Here is a 25,461-nt window from a genome sequence, read left to right as displayed (position 1 = left end):
AGATAAGATCCTTTGGGGCAAAGAATCAAAGCCCCATTCCCGTCCTTACATGGCTTTTTTGGATATCAAACATAATAATTCATGGTACAACTGTGGTGGGTTCCTGATTCGAAGAGACTTTGTGATGACAGCAGCCCATTGTGCAGGAGAGTAAGTGTGTCTATGCCCCTTCCCCCTCCCTGATACTCACCAGGTGAGGGATGCGTTAAATAAGAGTCTAATAAGGGCGCTCCTGTCTCTTGGGGGCTACTCACCTGAAAGGAAAAGAATCCTAGTCTGAGCAAAAGCAAGAGTGAGCAAGAGGATTTATGCTCCTAGTTGAAATCTGCCCTTTCCCCTTCAGGCCAATCCACCTTTGATGACTGTCCTGCCCTAAATGATGAAGCTCATGCTTCAGATCTTACCACCCAAGATTCCATATCTCAGCCAATGTCTTCCTCCCTGACACGCCATGATACTCATGTTTTTGTTGCTCCCAGAACTGAGCAACTGTGTTTCTATGAAGAACTAAACTCTATCCCAGGGTTCTCTGGAGCACACAGGGTGCAGTGAAGCTCCTCTTAATTTCATCCTTGACCTTCTGGACTTTCTGTTCCCTGGAGGCTGAATCAAGAGCAGCCTGAGGCAAGACAAGCAGATCCACTTGTCACCCTGTCCTCATCTGGACAACCCTCCCAAAGGAAGTCAGGGACCTGTCTCTTACCCCTTGCAAGTACTTCAGCCCTGATTGCTTGAGTCCCACATCCCAACCCTGAGCCCCACAAGCTGCCATAGAGACAGGGAGGAGAGACTGACATTCTAGCAGAGTCCTTGGACACCATTCTCAAAATGTTCTCTTCATGAGGAATCTGGAACTCCTCATACCTCCCTCTTCTCTTGCTTCTCCAACAGCTTCATCACAGTCATCCTTGGAGCACATAACATCAAAAACCGAGAAAAGACTTGGCAGACCATTAATGTCAAGCGTCAGTTTCCTCACCCAGAATATGATGATGAAAAGATTCTCAATGACATCATGTTACTAAAGGTAATAATTAATAGAAAACAAAGAACTGGGAATAACTTTGGGGCACTAGTCCGATCTTGGCCCCGCCTTAGCTGTGTCACTTTGGGCAAGTCACTTGAACTTTCACACCTCCAATTTTCTTATCTATACCCTGAGAAGTTGAACAAAAACATGTCTGAGTCCATTCTTGCTTCACTATTCTTTGTTCAATGTTCAGAGATGGGGGGAGAGGGCAAATCAGCCTATTTTACTAATCCACAAAGAATAGAACCTTTAGTAACAGGTGGGAGGAGGGGGTAGAGAGGCCCATATTTCAGTTCTGTCTGAATAAGAAAAATATCCTTCATAGGATCATAGATTTAGACTTAGAAGGAATCTTAGAGACTGTCTAGTTCAACCCCTTCACTTTATAGATGAGGAAACCATGGCTCAGAGGGGTTTGAACACCTTGCCCAGGATCACACAGCTACTAAGAGTTAGGGGCAATGTTTGAAGCCAGGTCTTCTGGGCTCCAAATTCAACCTTCTACCCACTAATACTCTCAACATCAAGTGTCCCCAGAGCTCAAATCCAAGAGCTCTTTCATGAAATATTCCCCTAGACCAATAAGCCAACAATTTAGGAAGCAGGAAGTCCCCCAATACTGAAGGTCTTCAAAGGTTGGATTTCAAGGAGGACATTTCTATTTGGGAACAAATCATACTGTGATGTCTGGGGGCCCTTGTAACTCTGAGACTCTGTGGTAGCTGTTTTAGGGGCTACAGTCTATGAGAATTGTGTGATCTAGTAGGAAGCCCTGAATTCACAATCAGAAAATATGGTCAAGTTCTGACTTCAATCACTTACTGCCTGGGGGACTACTGACAAGTCATTTAACCTCTGTGAGCTTCAGTTTTCTCATATGTAAAATGGGAATAATACATTATTCCCTCACTACCCACCTCACAAGAATGTTATGAGAAAGGCTGAGCACGCTGCCTGGGAAACAAATAGTGCTTAATCAATGCTTTTTCATTCATTTATTCATTCAAATCACTTTGCTACCTATAAAGTGCTGTATAAATGTAAAAAATTATGCTTCTTTCCCTTCCTCTATCACTCTATGATACTAACTCTACATCCTTTTGTCTTCCCTTGTTTTCTCAAGGACCTGAGGTTCCTGCATCTCTGGAGCCCTTGTCCCAGCCCATATAACCCATCCCTGGCACTGACAAAGCCTTTGTCCTTCCTTCTCACAGCTGGAAAACGAAGCCATGCTGACAGCAGCAGTATGGCCTGTCCCCCTGGGCTCCAGATTCGATCCTGTCTCACCTGGACAACAATGTCTAGTAGCTGGCTGGGGAGGTACAAAACCAAAGCCCAGGGGATCTGACACTTTACAGGAAGCGGAACTGAAAATAACGAACCCCAGTAACTGCAAAGGCTTTAACGATTTTGACGAGAGATCCCAGTTGTGTGTAGGGACTCCCAACTCACTTAAAACAACATTCTCGGTGAGTTCACAATTCAAATTTCTCTTCTTTGGAAACCACTCTCTCTCTCTCTCTAAGAGTCAGGACTCTCCTAAGAAGGGATGGGGTCAGCACTTTCACGGGATCCAGGACTTGGGCAGGGGTTTGGACCATAGGGTTGGGGGGAAGAATGAGGTCTGTGAGAATAGGAAATATTCCAAATCCCCAAATCCAAGTCCCATTTCCCGAGCACTTGCGGGTGGGAGGGTGGGAGACTCATTCTCTGCCCCCTCCCCCATATCCTACTCAGAGTTTCAGAGAGATGCTGATGAGGAGGAGAGAAGGAAGCCTGGGTGGGAAGGTGCCTCTGGATATGACCCAAGAAAAGAATCTGAGCTGGACTTTATGAACCCAGGAAGGCCCAGGATTTCTGCAAAAACTCAGAAAGAGCCAGGGCTAAGTGGGGCAAGGGAGGATCAACCTTTCTTGCTTACTCCTCTTTGTCTAACAGGGAGATTCCGGAGGACCCCTCGTTTGTTCTGGTGTGGCCCAAGGCATTGTCTCCTATGGAAACAATGAAGAACCGCCTTCAGGCTTCACAAGAATTGCTTATTACAGCTCCTGGATCAATCAAATCCTAAAAGCAAATTAGCCCCTGTGGCCCTGGCTCAGCAGAAAGGAATCTCCCTCCTAGGGCCCAGCCTCTTCTCTGGGACTGTCCCTCACACTAGGACTGTCCTCCTGCCTGCCCAGCTTCATCCCAGAGTCCAAGATGTGGGGGGGAGGAGAGGAGGGTAAAGGGTATGAAAAGTTACTCTGGACATTGAACTGAAGGTTGACTATGACTGCAATAAACGGAAGCATCCAGGCTTGTGTGCGTGATTATTCTCTCCCTCTGTAGTCCCCTCTCTCCCTGCCCAAGGTCGTCAGCACAGCAGCAAAGGACCTGCTAGAGAAGAGGGAGTCAGTATTCACAGTTTTGGAGTGGAAGTAAATAGCTCTCATCATTCTTGGCTGGTGTTTCCTAATGGCCACTCTTTACATTGGGTTTTCATTTGACACCACTAAAAATGCTGGACTTATTTTGGAAAGGAAAAAAAAGGAAGAGAGTATGGCCTTCACATGATAAACTAGTGAGATTCACTATAGTTCCTAGCAAAATGCTGGCTTATATTACTTCAAAAATTATTTGTGAACATTTTAAAAGGGCTGCAGAGTTTTTGCTTTTTTCTTTTGTATTCTTTGCTGCAAGGAATGGTCTTCTGGGATGAAGCAGAGAGAAAGATACAATTGGAAATAAAATGATAAAAATTTTATAAATGCAAAATATTTAAATTCAAAAACTTAAGAAAAGAAAAAATGAAAGAGAAGTAGTCTTCCACAAGAGTTTATAATGGCTCATCAAGAATAGCTCATGCTAGATTCTCATTAGTTCCCTTTTTGATTGGATTACTAGATTGATAGATGAGGAAAGCCATAGTCTTAGATTTCATCAAAATAATTGACAGTGGTAATTTCAGGAATTTAAAGCTGAAGGGGATCTTAGGGAATATGTACTAAATCACCTTCATTCTCTGCAAGAATGAGGCACAGATTAAGGTTAAGTTACTTGCTCAATTTAATACAGATACTAAATAGCAAATCCAGGTTCTCTGATTCTAAATTCCTACTACCTTAGTAATATAGTGAAATTTTATGCTAAATATGTGTGGAGTTGTTTGAGTGACTAAATCCAAAGAATAGTAATTAATATCAGCCATCAATCTATATTGATCTGTATTGCCATGTCCTAGGATCTATTCTTGGCACTCTCATGTTAAACATTTTCATCAAGAACTTGGATAAGGATATAGATGGAATTTTTTTTTTCATTTTTATTTTTCCCAGTTACTTGTAGAAACAACCTTTTTTTTAAAGTTATACAGCTACATTCATTTTTATATATTTCCTTATGAATCATGTTAGGAGAGAAACTTCAGAACAAAAAGGAAAAATCATAAGAGAGAAAATAAAACAGAAAAAAATGAGAACATAGCATGTATTGATTTACATTCACTCTCCAGAGTGCTTTTTATGTATCTGGGTAGTGTTTTCCAAAAGTTTATTGCCGTTACATTGGATTACTGAACCTCTGAGAAGAATCAAGTTTGTCATACTGATCACAGCACAATCTTAATGTTGCTATTGTGTGGGACAAGACCCACCAGCTTAAATAAATCAATAAATTAAGGAGATTTCTCAAGACAAAAGCAGAAAGGAATGCTATTATGATCTCTCAAGAAAGGGCATCTCCCTCCCCACAAGCAGTTGGGCAAGAAGAAGGGAGGCCCAGGTAACAGACAAGAATTATATGGGGGCCTGGACTAACACTCCCTATAAGTTGGACCTTTGCTCTTATTAGCCAGGACAAGTGACCTCACATTATAAGTCATAAATGAAGAAAAGCCTTCAATCCAACCACTTCTTTAGCATTACTAAATTACCTTCTATGGGAGTTTCAGGACTAAGGTGGTCCCAACTTAGTCTCACAAAGAAAAGGTCCCACTCCTTGTAAACCAGATTTCTGGAGAAAGAACCCTGGCCCTGGGCCCAGCAGGCCTTCACTCAGGCTGTAGAACACTGCCTCCATCTTGTGAGACAGCTGTCACAGTTCCCTTCATTCACTACCTACAATATTGACCTGGTTCTGCTTGTTTCATTCAGCATTAATCCATGTAGACCCTTCTAGGCCTTTCTAAAATCAGGCTGTTCATCATTTTTTATAGAACATCATATTCCCTTATTTTCATACACCATAACTTATTCAGCCATTCCCCACCTGATGGGCTTATAGATGTCATCTCCACAAAACACGCAGATTGGAATAAACCCACGGCTAGTAAACACATTAGATGAAAGATTTAGCATCCAAAAGCACTCAGTTGAAGCAATTTTCCTGAACTCCTCAATAGTACAAAGGAAAAAGCTCTGTCATATAGAGTCAGAGGACCTGGATTCCAATCACATCTCTGGGACTTATGGCCAATTTGTTCTTAGATAAGATACTTGAAGTTCTCTAGGCCTTGTCTATGAAATGAAAGAATTGTACTCGGCTAATGTCGGAGGTCCCTTCAAGCTCTAGATCTGGTCTTGTGTGGGACAGAGACCTTTGTCCAAATGAATCATTGGGGTGGGGGTGAGGAGGGGAGTTCTGGAGCTGCAACATTAGGAGCATGCTGTGTGCTTATGGAAGGCTTCTTTGAATTTACACCCAGACCTCTGGGGATCCACAGTTCTAATCAGAAACTGGGGCACCTACAAAAACAAAACCATGGTATTTAATCCCTATACATTTTGATATTTTATCCCAATTGTTCCTTTCCCAAGGTTCACAATATCTGCCTTCTCTTGTAGTAAGGACTCACCTGATTTTATCAAAAGGGGGGCATCCTTACAGGCTCAAACCATTTAGAGTTTCCCATGTCAAAAGGAAATGGGAGCCTTTGACACATGTTATAGAAGAGAAGCAATCCTAAGAAAGTTCAGGGGCCAATCTACTCAGGTAAATCTTTCTAATACATTGGATTAGGACACCCGAGGAGATTCCAGATAGAGGTATTGATACTGTCCCACAGCCTGAAGAGGAGACTCAGAGGTTTGTTGGACTCTTGGGATCATGAAGAATCCAGAGTGTTTTGATAATCCTCTTTTAGTGGACCATCTGCTTCTTTGTAGTGATGCCTAAAATAGCTCATGGCCTTGAAAGATCTAAAGTACCCTGACAAGCTTTTTCCTCTCCCTGAGTCCTTATGTCCCCTTGGGAATTTAATCCTGAAGGTCTCTTTCCATAATGATTTTGCTGAAGAGAAATTTTTGTAGTTGTCAAGCTGAGAACAGATTAAATCACTGTTAGGTTCTTGGATCCATAAGCTGTCCCAAATAGTCACTTGCTATATACCACTATTAATGTTATGCCACAGTTCTCAGTCTCCCTAATTATCCTGACCCAGTCCTGACTCAGTTTCTCTGCTTCAGTTCAAATCTCAGTCCTACAAAAAAACCCCTCCCTCTTTATCAAAATATTTAAAAGGATAAAAGAGCTTATGTTTTAGAATATCAGAATGCCCCTCCTCATCCCAAGCTATTGGAACTTTAAGAACTCACATTGTTGGCTGGATTCTTGGAGATGATAGTCTCATTCAGCCCTGGGACCAAACCATGGATCCATTTGATCCCAGTATATCTCTCTATTAAATAAATTACTAAATACTCTCTAATCTCTGTCTTGCTCAGTTTCTCCAGCATTACATTTTGGAGGGCCCACCAAAATGTTAGAAAATGAGCATGTGTGGAATGGAGAGATAAGGTGAAGAACTTACAGAAATGTTTTGATTCTTTTTCTGTATTTTTATTTTTTTATTATTATTATTTCTATGTCTCTGTGACTGACATAAGTATGGTGTAGGCTAGCCAATATTTACTTAAACTTTAGATACATTTACTTAACCAGAGATGATGATGTTTGTTCTTGTTCAATGTTATCAATATTTAGATTATTAAATGCCATCAGCTCAGTAATCTGAAATTTGAAGGTCTGATGTATGAAGACCCTTACCCAAAATGACTACTCAGAGATCACTCAATAGAAAGCAGAAAAGTTATTTATTAATAAATTCTCATGAGAATGGGCAATTCCACTGTGAGTCCTCGCAGAAGGGTCTTCTTCATTCGTCACAGTTGGGGGCTTGTCCAGGATGGGGTCTTTGGAGGAGATGGCTATGTGCACCCTGAACAGGAACAGGGGCACATGGAGTAGTTTTCTCCATGGTCTCTGGCTCTGGGTGAGCAGCCTCCCTCCCTCTTAAAACAATGACCCAAGGCAGGTATACTCAATGGAATGCAGAATTGAAGAATGAAGTAGAGTCCTGATGGCTGGCAGCAGTCTGAAAAGAAACACGTGTTTTCGAGGTAATGCTCTTGGGAAGTCTGGGGGTCTATTGGCTGGGTCAAGGGAGACCCTGAGGGATTAGCCCTCCTAAATTTATTTTTGATGTGGACTGCTGTTGACCCCAACAATAAAGGACTTTTCCTGAGGAGGCTCTCGGGTGGCTGTGCGGGCATGAGGGTAATGTAGGGCCTCCACCAACACTTGGATTGGGTCCAGAGTGGTATAGAAGCAGTCCAAAAACTTGTATCCGGATGTTAGCTAGAGAATTCAACACTGGGATGAACTTGGGAGGATGTATATCCCAGGACTATTTGGGTATATCAGACTTAAATCTGTATGTAAAAGGGGAAAATAGATTTCTCTGTGTGTCTGTGTGTGTATGTCTGCTTTGCATTGCTTTTGTTCTGTGTTAAAAGTTAGCAAGCTCGTAAGAGATAAGAATTCAGTCTCTGTGTTTAAAATATGAGGCTGAATTGTGAGAACTGGAAATAGTAAAGCTTCCAGAGTGGCTCAACATGTATTAATAATTAGGTAGTTTTGGGCTTCTCAAGAAAAGAAAATCTTTTTCTCTTTCTCTCCCTCTGCCTCTGACAGTGGCTTTGCAGGAAGAGAGAGAGAAGGGGAAAAATAAAAACATAGATTGAAAGTTTGGAAAGTTTTGAGAAAATAGAAGAACAGTGGCTATCACTCCTGTAAACAAGGAGCCCGTTATCACAACTCAGCTAGAAAAAAAAATGTTCAAGGTAAAGCAAGGATTGGTGCTTAACTCTTTCCTGGCTTACTAAAGAAAAGAAGTTTGAATGGAATATCTAGGTAGATTTTAGGAAATTTCACAAACTAAAGTACTGGTTAATTTTAAAATAACTTTAAATTGGTATGTGTATTAAGATTGGAAACTTAAGTTTGAAAATAAGAAACTGCAGATATTGGAAGGGAGGAAAAAAAATAGAGTAAGAGAGCTAAATAGTTGAACACGGGGGCTCTCTGACTTATTGAATCTGTGGGAAAACTAGGCACACTTCTAAAAAAAAAAAAAAAATTTGTGTGTGTGTGTGTGTGTGTGTGTGTGTGTGTGTGCCAGGACAAGAAGGAAAAATCATTATTAGCGAGTTTGCTTTCATGGAATTAGAAAACAGAAAGTTTAAGAAGGCTAAACTGGGTAATTGTTTGTCTGCAACATTTGATTAAGAATTTGGGGCATTTACTATATTTTAAAGAGGTACTATAATTTTGAAATTGAAATAAAATTGAAATTGGGGAAAATAATTTTACTATTGCCTTGCACATGTTAGATTTATTAAGAGGATAAAATCTTAAGAATTGTTTGAATATTGTGGTCTTTACAACTGAAGAGAAAAACTTTTCTTTTTTTATTATTTGGTTGGACTTCAAATTAAAAATATAGGTTATTAAATAAAATGCCAGTAGCTTATCTTAGGAGGGGTCAAGTTTGTATCTCCCTATTTAAATGGTATGTTGCTTTTTAAAAGTATTGGGTAATTTGTAAACTACATTATGAGTTTTATGAAATTTGGCTCAAAATTAATTGTAAATCTTGAAGTTTAAAGTTTTTTTTTAAAAGGTGATTTAAAGACAAGGGAAAAGAGATTGATTTACAAAAACAATTAATAGTTTAATAGAGCATCTAGTCAGAAGTATTTCAGAGAAGATTTGAGCAAGTAAGCATTGAGAGGAGAGAGACAGAGAGATGGGACAGGAGAATGAAGGTGATTTAAGAAGGATTGATTAGTGAGAACAAATGATTTCAAGAAGAAATCAGGGGGAAAAGAAGGAACTGCCTGGCAAAGGTAGTTACAGAGAGATGGCTGTGAGATGGGATGTGTTTTTGTGGGGGGCAGAGCAGCAGAGCAGCAGTGGAAAGCTGCAGCCGCTTTTGGCTGAAGAAAACAAACAGTGATTTAAAGGGACATGCTGCTCTCGCAAGATGTTAATTGATTGAATATTTGTTTCTTTAGATACATAATGGTTATGAATATTAAAGAATATGATCAGAAATGTGATCTGTAGTTTGAAAGGGTTATTTCAAAAAAAGTTTAATTGATGTTTTCAAGAATTTTTCAGATTCTTTTATGTAAAAATAGAAGGTTTTAATTAACTCTATTGATGCCAATTATTTAAAGGAATTCCAAGGACAATAGTTTCTGCCTCTGTCCTTTTGAAGATGTTTTTGTTGTGAACAGTATGTAGTTTGGGATTTTTCTGTGTATTGAGTATTTTAAGAGCAAAATGTTTAGTATAATATTCAACTTATTCAAGATTCAACATCTACTTGGGTATGTGAGAATTATGTGAATTTTCTGGGATAAATTTCTTACTGTTACTGATATAAGGTCATGGTAAATAACTGTTTGGCATTTATCTGAAACTTTGGAGATAAAATTCTTTGGGCTTATACTTAATGCTATTTGGGAGTTTTAAAGCTCCACTCTCTTATGTGCTGAAGGTTGAGTTTCAACTGCTTATGTTATGTTATAGTCATGTCCCTGCATTTTTTTTCCCTCCTGTGACTGATTTCTATGCAGAACAATAGTTAATAAGAACAGTTAATGCAATTCAAATATGTCATACCTCGCTGTTTCCAATCTGGTTATATATGTAATCATTATATCCTAAATACTTAGGCAAATAAGTATTTAGCCTGGTCATCTGTCTGTTACTGGATATTTGTTTTTTTTTTTTTTAAATGTTTCTAAATGATAACAGGACAATTAACAATGGTCTATGAAATCTAACTGCTATTTATTGGGACTATAGCCATCTGCCTGTCCTGTGAAGCAAACTTATTCCTGCACATAGGAACTGCTGGCCAATCTATACTGACCTCCCCACATGTTGTTGCAGTTCCAGGCTATCCTAATCTTTATCTATTAGATTTGGTTTTTTTGTTGTTCTACATTTTTATCAAATTACAGATTATTGAACCTCTTTTGAGACCTGGTTCGGCCCATCTGAAGCTTAGATTGATACCACACCCATATCCCTGCATGGATTGAGAGCCTTTGCCCATTTCTCAGCCTGAAGCAGCTAAGATTGAGATCATCGCCCATGCTCCTGATGTAATTTGGACTGATATGGGGGAAGTAGGGAAGTGGTTGGTGAATTATTGTTAAAATTACAGTTGTATTACTGTGTGTTTAAAATTTGGGATGGAAATTGTTAAAATTGGTAACTTGCTGTTAAGGAAGTTATAATATGTTTATAATATCTATGTATGTTCACTTCAGAATAAGTAATTGTTTGAGAGATTTTTTTTTTTTGAGGAAACTCCTCCTGTACTAGTCTGTTATGTATAGGAATTTTTAATTCACTCTTGAGATTTATATGGGGATGATTATTTGACTATTTTGTTTTTGGATGATTCCTTTCCATGAGAAAAAAAAAGGAGAGGAAGAGATAGGGAACTAGGGAAACTAGTGGATTTTTCTCAAAATACCTAAAAGAGTGGGAAACCTTAGTTTTCTGTTCACGTTACCTTAGATACTTCTGCCCCACCCCCTATCTCACCAGTTCATATTGAATTGGAAGTCCTTAAGCAGTCCTTTTTTGTTTTTACTATGCTTTAGCTTTGAAACCCCTTATTCTGTGGAATTGCCCTGGCAGACTCAGTTTTGGGGACTATTTTGTTTTTAGGAAATATCCAAAAATATAGACACTTGTCTTGGGACTGGCAGTCTCCAGCCCTGTAACCCAGTTTCTTAATTGGTATCTCAGCATTTTCAGTAACATTGCAGTTTTGAGATCAACCCTCTAAAGTTCAGGGTTTGCCTGCCTTGATGGTCTAACTGTGTGTGCTCTGATAGCTCTGCTTAGAAATCTGTGTTCTAGTAGCAGCCCTGTCTGTCCCTCTGGGTGGGGACAGGTGGAGCTATTCTGTGGTGTTCTTGTTCTTTAAAATATATAATTATGGTTCTCTCTGGGAGAAAGCAGGTTTCTCGGGAAGGTTTTCTGGAGGCAGCCTTAGTTTCAGTTGAAAGTAAATAATCACCCAAAATGCAGCCAGCTGGTAAAAATGCAAACATTTATTTTCTCCTTCCAAAATAGCCCAGTTAGTTGAGGCCTATCTCTCTGCTTGGTTCCAAGAGCTCTTGCAGCTTTGTCCTTTGCTTATGCCTCTGATTTCTTTAGCCTCCAGAGCCAGCCCCAAGTTGAATCTGTCTTGCCTCTGAGAGAGGGCTTCTGGCTCTCCCAGAGTGCTCTGTGTCTGTCCCAGCGTGCTCCTCTCCAATCTAATTCAGCTCAACTCTCGACTCATAGCTTCTTTACTCTGAAAAACTTTCTTGTCTGGCCCATTGAAGCTCTATTTATGCTCCTTCGAGTGAGAGGGATTGTGGGATGCGAGAGAGAGGGATTATAGGTTTTCTCCTATAGTGCTCTCTGGCCCTAAGAGTTTCAAGGGAGGTGTGAATTCGGATATCTCATACTAAACCCTGAAATCTCCCAAACATGTGAACTCCAATGAGTAAAGGTGTGAACACAAGCATTGTTTCAATTAGTTCTACTTAGTACCTTGTTTCAGGTCTGGCCCAAAACCTCTTGTAAGATCAGATCAAGGATACTGAACCATGCTAAATTAGATAATTAGTGTCTCTGTCAATTCTAATGACTTAACAATTTGTAAAGATTCCAACACTACTCCAAGCCTCACCCTTCTCCCCTGGAATGGGTTGCCCCTCTGAATGGGCAGCATGACTGTCTAGAACCCTGCTACTCCTTTATAAGCAGAAGCTGAGTTAAGTGCACAAATGATTGAAGACCACCTAACACAGTGAGCTGTCCATCTCAAACTGGATTCCCTGGCTGAGATGAGGGTCTTTGTACTGCTGATAACTCTGGGGTTGTCAGGAAGAGACTTGCCCTTGCATTTTCTAGTTTCATTCTGATTTATTTGTGTCACATTTGCATTGGTCAAAATTACGGTGCTGAGACCTCCCAGGTTTCTAGGGGAGGTAATTCAATAATTCCAATATTCAGAAGAAGAGTGTGTAATGTTGTGCCTCAGTTTCCATAGATTGTCATCTTTATTTATTTATTTTTGTATTTTTATGTTTGCCAAATGTCAATCTGTTCTGTGATAACTGTTTCTAAGACAATTGGTGAAAGCAATTGTTATGATATGAACCTATCACAATCAGTGGTATTATCCTGTTGCCACTACATCTACCCTGTATAATTACATTTAGTAACCAGAATAGTTCAATGGTCCCTATCAAAATATTGCATACAGATTTTTTTTAAATGATGATTCTCTAGAAAAAAGGCTAGAATATACTAGAGAGGGATGATCTTGATGGTGAACTTGATAAGCAATGTATAGATATGATAACGGATTTTGAGCAGTATGTAAGTTTTTCATAGAAATATGATAAAAATAATTTACATATTAGAAGGGGGGAGTTGTGTGGAATGGAGAGATGAAGTGAAGAACTTACAGGAATGTTTAAATTATTTTTCTGTATTTTTTATTATTTCTATGTCTCTGTGACCTGCATAAATACAGTGTGTGCAAGCCAATATTTACTTAAAACTTTAGATATATTTACTTAACCAGAAATGATGACATTTATTCTTGTTCAATGTTACCAATATTTAGATTATTAAAGGCCGTCAACTCAGTAATCTGAAGTTTGAAGGTCTGACTGATGATTCCTCTCAAAATCAGGGAAACAAAGCATTCCATTCTAATCTGCCTTTGGCACCAATGTTTAACATTCAGTTAGGGGAGAAGGCACCTATTTTTCAGTGCTCTCCAACCTATGATATAATCCTTTGTAACCAAACCTATAAAAACTGTATGTCTTTCCTAAATCTTTAGCCCTTCTATTGCAAGGTTTCTCTCTTTCCCTCCTCACAGTAGAATTGCTCATTCTCATGAGAATTTATTAATAAATAACTTTTCTACTTTCTACTGAGTGATCTCTGAGTAAGGATAAGGGTCTTTTTCATCCCTCACAGATGAATGATTCCTCTCAGAATCAGGGAAACTGAAAATCTTCTATTCTAATCTGCTTTTGGTACCCATTTCTTAATGTTCCCCAACCTATGATGCAATCCTTTGTAACAGAAACTGTAAAAACTGTATATCTTTACTACTTCTTTAGCCCTTCTACCGTAAGCTTTCTCTCTTTCCCTCCTCACAGTGGAATTACTCTTTCTTATGAGAATTTATTAATAAACAACTTTTCTGCTTTTTACTTCGAGAAGTCTCTGAGTAGTCATTTTTGGATAGGAGTTCTATCCCTCAGAAGCAGGATTAGATGTAAGAGACTTTCAGGTCTCTGCCTTAGTCCTCAGGATGGCTGGGGATCTGAATTCTTAGCCTGGAGAAGCTGGCCCCCTGGGTTTTTTTTCCAGAGCCCCTGGGAAAGAGAGCAGTTTCCAGCCCAATAGCCTGATGGTGGACACCTCCACAGAAGAATAAGTCTGAGAATCTTTTGGGTTACCATCTAATTACCTTTTGGGGTACCGGCTGGCTAAGTCTTAAGACCTATTCTGTTCTGTCTGTCTGAAGTAGTATCTGGATTCCCAGAATTATGAAATGCTGACGGGCATAAATTCTGGGAGTGGGGTCCCTGGACACAGGTGTCTAAAGACATGCCTGGTTCTCTATGTCAGTTGGCACAACTCTGGGTATAAATCTGGGTGTCTTTTTTTTCAGCCCTCTACAAGACAGAATCTAGCTAAATAAATAAATAAGTAAAAATAAAAGGTGTGATTTGGATCCTGAGTGGGAGCTGACAACTTCCCTCAGGTCTAGTCTAAAATTTCTGGATAGTCCTTGGTCTGTTAAATGTTTTATTTCATGTTTTTGGCTGCACAGTCATTAGTCATGTCCATGTGTTCTATGTGCTGTTTGTCATTTGTTTGTGACTTTGGTTCAGAGCTCTGCTAAGTTAAGAAATTTGGAAATTGGTTAAAATTTACTTGGGATTTAAAAAAATCAGGGAAACAAAGCACTCGGTAGTTAAATTCAGATGTAGCATGAATGGAGCTAACCTAGATAAGACCTCTGGAGAACAAAAGGAGTTTATGCTAATTGCTTTGAACTCTGGCTGGAGAAAACATCTGATTAGAAATTTTAGGATGATTTTAAATGGTGGCAAATAATTTTACTGTTGCCTTTACAGGCTAGATTTGGTTATCTTTGAATGTAAGATCTTAAGAACTTGTTGGAGTGAAGTTCTATTAACTTACTTGAAAGGGGATGGCCAAGTGGAAGCTTAGGAAAAGTCCAATGGGAAGGGCAGCCACGTGAAATCCTCCCCCATCCCCACCCCATTACTTTTTGCTACTTTAAATGTACAAAGGTGAAGATAAAACTCACACTCCCCACCTCCCTCACTATTCTCTGCTACTTCAGAAATGGACAGCCTAGTTAAGCCTGGGGTGGGGCAGGTTAGCTCCTCTTCACTCCCCCCGGCCTGTTTGGAAGTGGATTGGGGGAAAGGGTGGCCATGTGGAATTTCCCCACACATACTAAGTGTGTTCCAACCTCTTTCTGCAGAGGCTTGGCTTTGGCAAAAGATTTCAAGAGATAGGCCCGCTTTTAAGTTAATTGATCTATAATTTGATAGGGATGTTTCTAAAGGTTTAAAGGATATTTTTAAAGAATCTTTCAGATTCTTTTCTGTAGAATTGGGTATTCTGTTTGTGTGGAAAGGTGAAGAACTTACAGATTAAGCACATATTGATCAGAGACTGTTAACTAAAGTAGATCAGGCCTATAGGCCCCAGTCACATGATTTTAGATGAGACCTAGACTGCATTCCATTGTCCAAAGAAGGAATTAAGTGGCTGAAGCTGTATATCAACTTTTTCCCTGCATTCCATTGACCAAATAGGGAGATAAAGGGTTTATGTAACCAATCATAGCCTGTAAAGGGTGGGATTTTGGGGGTTCTTTGTCTGAAATGTATAAAAGTTGTAAGCATCTTCAAGTGAATGACTCTCCTCCTGTGGGTATCTTTGCTGTCCTTTCAGGCCCACAGGCCAGGATGGTCTGCTTCTTGAGATTCTAATAAATTGTTTCTATACATCATTTGGAGGGAATCCTGAGTAGTCAGTTTGGGTAGGTGCAATTGCCCCAAACAGTTTTGGGGGCTCGTCCGGGATTGGTATCTTTTGGGGAGACAGGTGCGCTCCTTCAGTGGAGGCAGGCGCCCACAGAGGAATTTTTCCAGTGGTCTCCGACTCAAGCGTGTGCGTCCTCCCTCCCTATCAGACAACGGACCGAAGCAGAGGGACTCAATGATGTACAGAAACTAACACTTTGGAAGGAATGAATGTCCTGACTGGTCGGCGCAGTTTAGAATCTGCACCGTGTGGCTTGGTAAGCTCTTGGAATAGTTTGGGGGCTTTATTGGCTGGGTTTTAGGGAACCCGAGGGAATAGCCCTCACTAAATTTTGTTGAGTGCTGGACTGTGACAGGCCCCAATGGTAAAGATCTGCCAAGGGAGGCTGCTGAGAAACTGCTGAACTTTGTTTGGGGAACTAAGTAAGATGGGGAAATCACAGTCCAAAAATGAGGGTCAGGACCTTAGGGAATTCTAGTCGACAGCCCATTAGGAAGTTGACTTAAGGACTGGGAGGAACTTCCCAGATACAAAGGAAAGGACAAAAGAAAGATCGTTAAATATTGCTGCTTTGGAGCAGCCAAAATATTGGTGGGGGAACGATTTGGCCAAGATTTGTTTGAATTTGTAGAGTAGGCAATGAAGAAACCAAACTATCACTCTTTGCAGATGATATGATGGTATACCTAGAAAACCCCAGAGATTCTACTAAAAAACTATTAGAAATAATTCATAATTTTAGCAAAGTAGCTGGATACAAAATAAATCCCCATAAATCCTCAGCATTTTTATACATCACCAACAAAATCCAACAGCAAGAGATACAAAGAGAAATGCCATTCAGAATAACTGTTGATAGCATAAAATATTTGGGAATCTATCTACCAAAGGAAAGTCAGGAATTATATGAGCAGAATTCCAAAAAAGTTTCCACACAAATAAAGTCAGACTTAAATAATTGGAAAAATATTAAGTGCTCTTGGATAGGCCGAGAGAATATAATAATGACAATACTCCCTAAACTAATCTATTTATTTAGGGCTATACCAATCAGACTTCCAAGAAAATATTTTAATGATCTAGAAAAATGACAACAAAATTCGTATGGAACAATAAAAAGTTGAGAATCTCAAGGGAATTAATGAAAAAAAAAAAAATCAAATGAAGGTGGCCTAGCTGTACCTGATCTAAAATTATATTATAAAGCAGCAGTCACCAAAACCATTTGGTATTGGCTAAGAAATAGATTAGTTGATCAGTGGAAAAGGTTAGGTTCACAAGACAGAATAGTCAACTATAGCAATCTAGTGTTTGACAAACCCAAAGATCCTAACTTTTGGGATAAGAATTCATTATTTGATAAAAACTGCTGGAATAACTGGAAATTAGTATGGCAGAAATTAGACATGGACCCACACTTAACACCATATACCAATATAAGATCAAAATGGGTCCATGACCTAGGCATAAAGAACGAGATTATAAATAAATTAGAGGAACATAGGATAGTTTATCTCTCAGACTTGTGGAGGAGAAAGAAATTTGTGACCAAAGATGAACTAGAGACCATTACTGATCACAGAATAGAAAATTTCGATTACATCAAATTAAAAAGCCTTTGTACAAATAAAACTAATGCAAACAAGATTAGAAGGGAAGCAACAAACTGGGAAAACATTTTCACAGTTAAAGGTTCTGATAAAGGCCTCATTTCCAAAATATATAGAGAACTGACTCAAATTTATAAGAAATCAAGCCATTCTCCAATTGATAAATGGTCAAAGGATATGAACAGACAATTTTCAGAGGATGAGATTGAAACTATTACCACTCATATGAAAGAGTGTTCCAAATCATTATTGATCAGAGAAATGCAAATTAAGACAACTCTGAGATACCACTACACACCTGTCAGATTGGCTAAGATGACAGGAAAAAATAATGATGAATGTTGGAGGGGATGCGGGAAAACTGGGACACTAATGCATTGTTGGTGGAGTTGTGAACGAATCCAACCATTCTGGAGAGCAATCTGGAATTATGCCCAAAAAATTATCAAATTGTGCATACCCTTTGATCCAGCAGTGTTTCTATTGGGCTTATATCCCAAAGAAATACTAAAGAAGGGAAAGGGACCTGTACGTGCCAAAATGTTTGTAGCAGCCCTGTTTGTAGTGGCTAGAAACTGGAAAATGAATGGATGCCCATCAATTGGAGAATGGCTGGGTAAATTGTGGTATATGAATGTTATGGAATATTATTGTTCTGTAAGAAATGACCAGCAGGATGAATACAGAGAGGACTGGCGAGACTTACATGAGCTGATGCTAAGTGAAATGAGCAGAACCAGGAGATCATTATACACTTCGACAACGATATTGTATGAGGACATATTTTGACGGAAGTGGATTTCTTTGACAAAGAGACCTGAGTTTCAATTGATAAATGACGGACAAAAGCAGCTACACCCAAAGAAAGAACACTGGGAAACGAATGTGAACTATCTGCATTTTTGTTTTTCTTCCCGGGTTATTTATACCTTCTGAATCCAATTCTCCCTAGGCAACAAGAGAACTGTTCGGTTCTGCAAACATATATTGTATCTAGGATATACTGCAACATATCCAACATATAAAGGACTGCTTGCCATCTAGGGGAGGGGTGGAGGGAGGGAGGGAAAAAAAAATCGGAACAGAAACGAGTGTCAATATAAAGTAATTATTAAATAAAAATTTTAAAAAAAGGAAAAAAAAAAAAAAAGAAGGGAAGCAACAAACTGGGAAAACATCTTCACAGTTAAAGGTTCTGATAAAGGCCACATTTCCAAAATATATAGAGAACTGACTCAAATTTATAAGAAATCAAGCCATTCTCCAATTGATAAATGGTCAAAGGATATGAACAGATAATTTTCAGATGATGAAATTGAAACTATTACCACTCATATGAAAGAGTGTTCCAAATCACTATTGATCAGAGAAATGCAAATTAAGACAACTCTGAGATACCACTACACCTGTCAGATTGGCTAAGATGACAGGAAAAAATAATAATGAATGTTGGAGGGGATGCGGGAAAACTGGGACACTGATGCATTGTTGGTGGAGTTGTGAACGAATCCAACCATTCTGGAGAGCAATCTGGAATTATGCCCAAAAAGTTATCAAACTATGCATACCCTTTGATCCAGCAGTGTTACTTCTGGGCTTATATCCCAAAGAAATACTAAAGAAGGGAAAGGGACCTGTATGTGCCAAAATGTTTGTGGCAGCCCTGTTTGTAGTGGCTAGAAACTGGAAATTGAATGGATGCCCATCAATTGGAGAATGGCTGGGTAAATTGTGGTATATGAATGTTATGGAATATTATTGTTCTGTAAGGAATGACTAGCAGGATGAATACAGAGAGGACTGGTGAGACTTACATGAACTGATGCTAAGTGAAATGAGCAGAACCAGGAGATCATTATACACTTCGACAACGATATTGTATGAGGATGTATTCTGATGGAAGTGAATTTTTTTGACAAAGAGACCTAACTCAGTTTCAATTGATAAATGACGGACAAAAGCAGCTACACCCAAAGAAAGAACACTGGGAAACGAATATGAACTATTTGCATTTTTGATTTTCTTCCCAGGTTATTTTTACCTTCTGAATCCAATTCTCCCTGTGCAACAAGAGAACTGTTCAGTTCTGCAAACATATATTGTATCTAGGATATACTGCAACATATCTAACATATATAGGACTGCTTGCCATCTAGAGGAGAGGGTAGAGGAAGGGAGGGGAAAAATCGGAACAGAAGCGAGTGCAAGGGATAATGTTGTAAAAAAATTACCCTGGCATGGATTCTGTCAATATAAAGTTATTATAAAATAAAATAAAATATTAAAAAAAAAAAGATTTGTTTGAATTTGTATGTGAATGGTAAAGACTCTTTTAACCCAGAGGAATCCACCTATGCTAATCTCTGGCTTGATGGGTCTGCTAAAGTCTTTTGGAACCAGCCCCAGAAACTGGAGTCAGAGAAAACAGAAAAAGAGCCAGGGGCTAAAGAGAAAGTAGTAAAGGAAAAGAAGCAAGACTGGGACCCTTTAGAAGCTCTGCCCCCTCCCCCAGGGGAGGAACAGCCGGTTGAGGCCCAGTTCATGGCTGAAGCTTCAGGAGAGCAGATAAGAGAAGGGCCGTATTCTCCTATTTCCAGGGAATTGCACCAGGTGCATAAGGATATTCAGAGCCTCCCCTTTAGGGAGGAGGCAGGATCACTCCCAAGAAAGACACTGGATTCAGTGGGAGATGTAGGTAGAGAGGTCCCCTTCCCAGCGGGGGATGCCAATAAGTTCCCCTCAGTGAAGTCCTGTTAGGTGGGGCTCAAGAGGCCATTGGATATGTGAATGCACCCCTATCAAGAAGTGAGGTCAGGGCATTTAAAAAAGAATTAGTTTCTGTTATGGAGGACTCAGGAGGGGCATTAAAACAGTTAGATCAATTCCTGGGCCCCAGTTTATATGCTTGGGGGGGGGGGGGAATTAATGCATGTATTATCAATATTGTTTATTCCTGAAGAGTGCTGCTCAATTTGGGCACAAGCTATATGGGAATGGGAAAGGAGGCACTCACTCCTGAATGACGTGGCGATCCCCATCACAGAAGTATCCTGTGAATGACCCAGGGTGGGATGGTAATAATCAGGCGCATAGATAGAATATGCAAGATCTGAGGGAGTTAATAGTTGTGGGGGTGAGGGATGCCTTCCCAAAGAGGCAAAATATAAACAAGGCCTTAGCTATCACCCAAGAAAAGGACGAGTCACCAGCGCAGTATTTAGAAAGAATTAGAGAAGGAATAAGAAAATATTCAGGAACAGATCCTGATAGCCCAGAGAATGAACAGATGTTAAAGGTGCAGTTTGTATCTAATTCCTGGCTGGACATAAATAGGAAGTTACAGAAGACTGAAGAGTAGATGTGGTCTTCTTTGGAAACTTTACTGGGGAAACTACTAAGGTTTATGTAAGGAGAGAGGACCAGGCTAAGGAAAAAGAGAGGCAGAGAAAGGAATGGGAAAAGCACAGGGATAAGAGAGAAAGAAAGAAAAATAGGTTCATGATTCAGCAGATCCATAACTCGGATACTGCTAAAAAGGAATATAAGGGACCCAGGAGGGGCTGGGAGTCTGAAAGAAACAATAAAGGAAAGGGTGCATTGAGGAATCCAAATTAAGAATGTTGGACATGTGGAAAACAAGGAAACATATTGGGTAATTTGTTAACATTGTAAGTTATGCTTTATGGAGTTTTTCTAGCTATTCACTATATTGTGAATCTTAAAAGTTCTGAAGGGAACTGGAAAGAAGATTGCAGGAGATTTATGAAGGATTGATTTGTAGGAGCAAATTGAGAGCCTGAATGATATCAAAAAGGAATCACTTGGAAAATGAAAGGAAATAAACTGATTGCCTAAATCTTGAGAAGGATTCCCAAGTGGGAAATTGAGTGGAGAGAGGAGGGAATCCTTTGTCTAAGAGTGCAGGAGTTGGGGAAGGGTGGCTACATGGAATCCTCCCTTCCCCTTCTCCCCCTCACCAAATGCGTTCCAGTCACTTTCTGTAATGGCTTGGTTAATTGACTGAATATTTGTTTCTTTGAAACATAATGGTTTTCTTGTTTAAGGAATATGATCATAAATGCAATCTATAGTTTGAAAGGGTTATTTCAAAAAGCTTAATTGATGTTTTTAAGAACTTTTCAGATTCTTTCATGTGAAAATAGGAAGTTTTAATTAACTGTATTGATGCCAATTATTTAAAGGGACTCCAAGGATAATAGTTTTTACCTTTGTCCTTTTGAAAAAGTTTTTATTATGGACACTATGTAGTTTGGGATTTTTCTGTGTATTGGGTATTTTAAAAGCAAAATGATTGGTATAATGTTCAATTTATGAAACATCTACTTGGGTATGTAAGAATTATGTGAACATTCTGGGATAAATTTCTTACTGTTAAAAGTCTTAATATGTAGATGATTCTTTTGTGGCAAGAAGGAAAAAGAGTGACCTTGTCCAAGTCATTATCAGTTTGTTAAATTATTTAGGAGCACAGGGACTGAGAATTTCTTAAGACCAATTTGTGAAACATGAGGTAAAACATTTAGGTCACTGTATAAGTGAAGGAAAAAAGAAATTAGATCCTGTAAATTACTTGGGGGGAAAGAATCGAAACAATAAAGGTAAGGGATTGGCACACAGGGCATTGGTCATTGGAATTTTGACTAATCCTAAGTTATCTAAGAACATTGCAGTGATTTATGTGCAGGGGCACCAAAGAGGAGATTCATTTGAGACAAGGGGAAACTGCTTTATGGATGAGGAGGCGAAATGGGCTGGAGGAGAGGAATCTGTAAGCACGGAGATGATGGTGCTAATTCTGGCATTTCTGCCTCCAATGCCTTCCCTTACCCCAGAAGAGAAGCAGAAAATCCAAAGCCTTGGCACTCAGGAGGATAAAGAGGGGCACTGGCTCCTCCTTGACGGCAGAGAGGTGCTGACCACAGCAAGTATGGGACATGTGCTCCAACATTTACATCAGGGCAGTCCTTGGGGTGTCCAAGACCTGTGCGACGTGGTGCTAAGTCTGTGGCATTGGCTTGTACACACTAGCAGGCAACTGGTCAGTGGGTGTCCTGTTTGTCAAAGGATGAATAGGGTGGCCCAATGACAAACCCAAAAAGGAGGAAGGCCCTCTGGTATCAGGCCTTTCCAAAGCATTCAGGTGGACTTTACCAAGCTGCCATCAGTGGGGCATCTCAACTATTGGTCGTAGTGGACCATCTGATCTCATGGGCGGAGGCCTTTCCCCTTGCCCGGGCAACTACCTCAGCAGTTTGAAAGTCCTCTCTGAGCATATCACTCCAGGGTATGGGATGGTAGAGCAGGTAGATTCGGACCAAGGCACCTGTTTCACAGCTAAGATCCTCCAATCTGTGACCCAAGCTCTAGAAATATCACAGGTCTTACATATCCCATGACCTCCGCTCTCATCAGGTAAAGTGGAAAGGATGGATAAGGAAATTAAACAGCAACTGACTAAATTGGCGTTAGAGACACAATTGCCCTGGACCAAGTGCCATCCCCTTGCCTTATTAAGAATAGAACAAAACCCCAAAGGGATGTGGGATTATCACCTTATGAATTATTGTATGGCCACCCTTATCCAAAAGGGATTCAAAATTCTTCCAGGAATCCAATATTTGAGACCAAGGATTTGTTTTTAAAGAAATATGTTCTATCTTTACTATAACATCTGAAAACTTCACAACTAGAAGGGCTTATTGCTCAAACTCCTCCCTTAGGATTCATAGTGCACAAGTTTTAGCTTGGAGACTGGGTCCTGGTTTGGATGTGAAAGGAGGACAAACTGACCCTGAGCTGAGAAGGACCATTCCGGATCCTGTTGACTTCAGATATGGCGATATATACCAAAGAGAGAGGTTGGACATATCACACTCGAATCAAAGGTCCCATGGATGTGCCAAAGAAGTGGGCAGTAGAGACTGATCCAGGAACATTGAAAGTGTGGCTGAAATTACAGGAAACTTAGCAAAGACTGATGAATTGTGCATGTAAAATCTTTTTGACTTGTTTCATTTGGGGAACTCTCTTGGGACTTTTCTTGTTTGTATTAGATATTACATTTTGTTGAACTGTATTGTTAGGATTAGGGATATTATATGCTATCAGGAAGAATGGGGTGTAAACCAAACCCAAAGGGTTGGAGACTGTGCCTTGCATATGCATATATGATGTTATGTGGGTACATCTTTTGTACTGGTACCTTGAGAGCAGTGGGGTATGAAAATACCTTTCAAACCCTGATCCAAACAATAGCTTTAGACTGACTGACTGTTGAATATGTGGGGGATCTGATCAACTTACACAGTGGCCCTGGGTTCCTGTTCCCCTGTCTCTGGCCTAAATCTCGAGCAACAGGTCAGTAATACACAACGGAACAGGTTTCTGTTCAGCAGAAGAAAAGCATCACTGGACTCTGACCAGTACAGTTTTAGGGAGATATTGCCTGAATCAGTCTAGTACAGGGCCACAGATGGGAGAAAGTGAATGTACATGGACATTTCCTCGCAGGCCAGAGAAGGGAGCTGCCATAGACTGCAGTAGGTATTGAATAGATGGGACCAAACCAGTATAACTTGTTATGACGGATCAGTGATTCTCTGTATCCAACGTTCTAATAGTAGTGAAGGATATGCGAGGAAAATGCCACCTGCCTGTTTAATTCCTGACCCAGAGGGACCCCAGATATGGACATGTGTAACCTTGAATAGCACAGCACCAGGTTCAACTTACACTTCGATGGAATGGAAGTGGGAGAATAGAGAAGGTACTGTGAGGAAAATGTTTAATAATTTCTGGAGCCGTCAGGATTAACTAGGGAAAATGGTCGCACCTGCCAATGAGTAGCTGAAAGTCATCTTTGGAGATGTAATTCTAATACAGGAGGAGAGCCTTAGGTTCTTGGGATGTCAGGTATTTTCCACCTTCTAGTGGACCTGTTATATATGTTATATTTTGGTATGAAGATAATCCTGCCCTGAAGGGGAATTATTGGATCTGTGGTGAGGGGGCTTATACCCATTTACCCAAAAACTGAACTGGGGTTTGTTATGTAGGTATAATTAGACCTAAATTTTTCTTTCTCCCATCAAATGTTGGCAGCAATTGGGGATATGGTTATATGAAGATTTGGAAAGGGAAACGCTCCCTAACCTATATTGATACTTCTTTGACCCAGACAAATGATGCCTGGCCTCCAGAGAGTATTATAAAAGAATACGGACCGGCAACATGGGCCCAGGATGGTAGTTGGGGGCACCAAACCCCGATATAGGTGTTAAATCGGTTGATTAGGCTACAGGCAGTCCTAGAGGTAATAACCAACCAAACTGCTCAAGCCTTAGACTTACTGGCTGATCAGGCAACTCAGACAAGGGAAGCAGTGTTACAATATCAGCTAGTCCTAGACTCTTTGCTAGCAGAGGAAGGAGGGGTCTGTGGGAAACTGAATTTGTCCACCTGCTGTATGCAGATTGATGAGAATGGGCAAATTGTTAAGGGAATCACGAAGAACATCCATAAGGTTGCACATGTACCCATGCAGGTTTGGAAACCTCCCTTTACAAATGGCTGTTGGTCGTGGTTCGGTGGAAGCTGGTGGAAACAACTGTTGGGATCTGGGTTAATAGCTATAAGTGGAATCATCCTGTTGCCACTATGTTTACCCTGTATGATTACATTGGTAACAAAAATAGTTAGGAGGTCACTGTCAAGAATCTTACAGAGGATGCCATTAAAAAGATTTTACAAAAGGAGAGATGGGAGGCAGTAGCAGGGGATGATCCTGATGAAGAGATTAACAAGCAATGTGTAGAGATGTTCATCGAATTTGACAGCAGTGTTAGTTCTTCATGAGCTATATATTTATGAACTGGGGTTTGTTATATAGATATAATTAGACCTAAATTTTTCTTTCTCCCATCAAGTGTTCACAGGCAATTGGGGATATATTTATGAATAACAGGGGGGATTGTGTGGAAAGGTAAAGAACTTACAGATTAAGCACATATTGATCAGAGACTGTTAACTAAAGTAGATCAGGCCTATAGGCTCCAGTCACATGATTTTAGATGAGACCTGGACTGCATTCCATTGTCCAAAGAAGTATAAGTTTAATTGATTGTAGCCTGAAGTTATGCCCATCCTTATCCTTTTGAAAAGTTTCTGTTAAATATGAAAGCTAACTTGTGAACTTAATGAAAGAAATTTATTACTGTTATGTTATTTCTAAAAATTTAATATTTTTAAGAACCCTTTGGATTCTTTTATGTGATATTAGGATGTTCTGAATAGGATATTCTATCTAAGTTTTAATTGATTTTATTAGGTCATCCTGAGATCATTTAAAGAGCCTCT

General features: G+C 39.8%; 1 protein-coding gene across 8 annotated transcripts in view; it reads left to right on the top strand.

Moving 5' to 3' along the window:
• LOC127551108 (chymase-like) overlaps window positions 1-25,461 on the top strand; it is a 219,695-nt gene that overhangs the window by 76,479 nt on the left and 117,755 nt on the right. Inside the window, exons 2-5 of one of the 8 annotated variants that reach the window (XM_051980579.1) lie at window positions 3-150; window positions 892-1,027; window positions 2,245-2,499; window positions 2,969-3,326. The exons of 5 other annotated variants lie outside the window; for them this stretch is intronic. In XM_051980579.1, the coding sequence (XP_051836539.1) occupies window positions 3-150; window positions 892-1,027; window positions 2,245-2,499; window positions 2,969-3,109 (680 nt within the window). In that variant the 3' untranslated portion in view covers window positions 3,110-3,326. Of the gene's footprint in view, window positions 1-2; window positions 151-891; window positions 1,028-2,244; window positions 2,500-2,968; window positions 3,327-25,461 lie in introns of those variants that run through there. 2 more of the 8 variants (XM_051980578.1, XM_051980574.1) reach the window with 2 other exon arrangements.

This window comes from Antechinus flavipes, chromosome 2 (genome assembly GCF_016432865.1).
Source record: "Antechinus flavipes isolate AdamAnt ecotype Samford, QLD, Australia chromosome 2, AdamAnt_v2, whole genome shotgun sequence".
In the NCBI taxonomy this organism is placed as follows: Eukaryota; Metazoa; Chordata; class Mammalia; order Dasyuromorphia; family Dasyuridae; genus Antechinus; species Antechinus flavipes.
The sequence above is the reverse complement of the archived record's forward strand: the minus strand, read 5'-3'. Positions and strand labels throughout refer to the sequence as shown.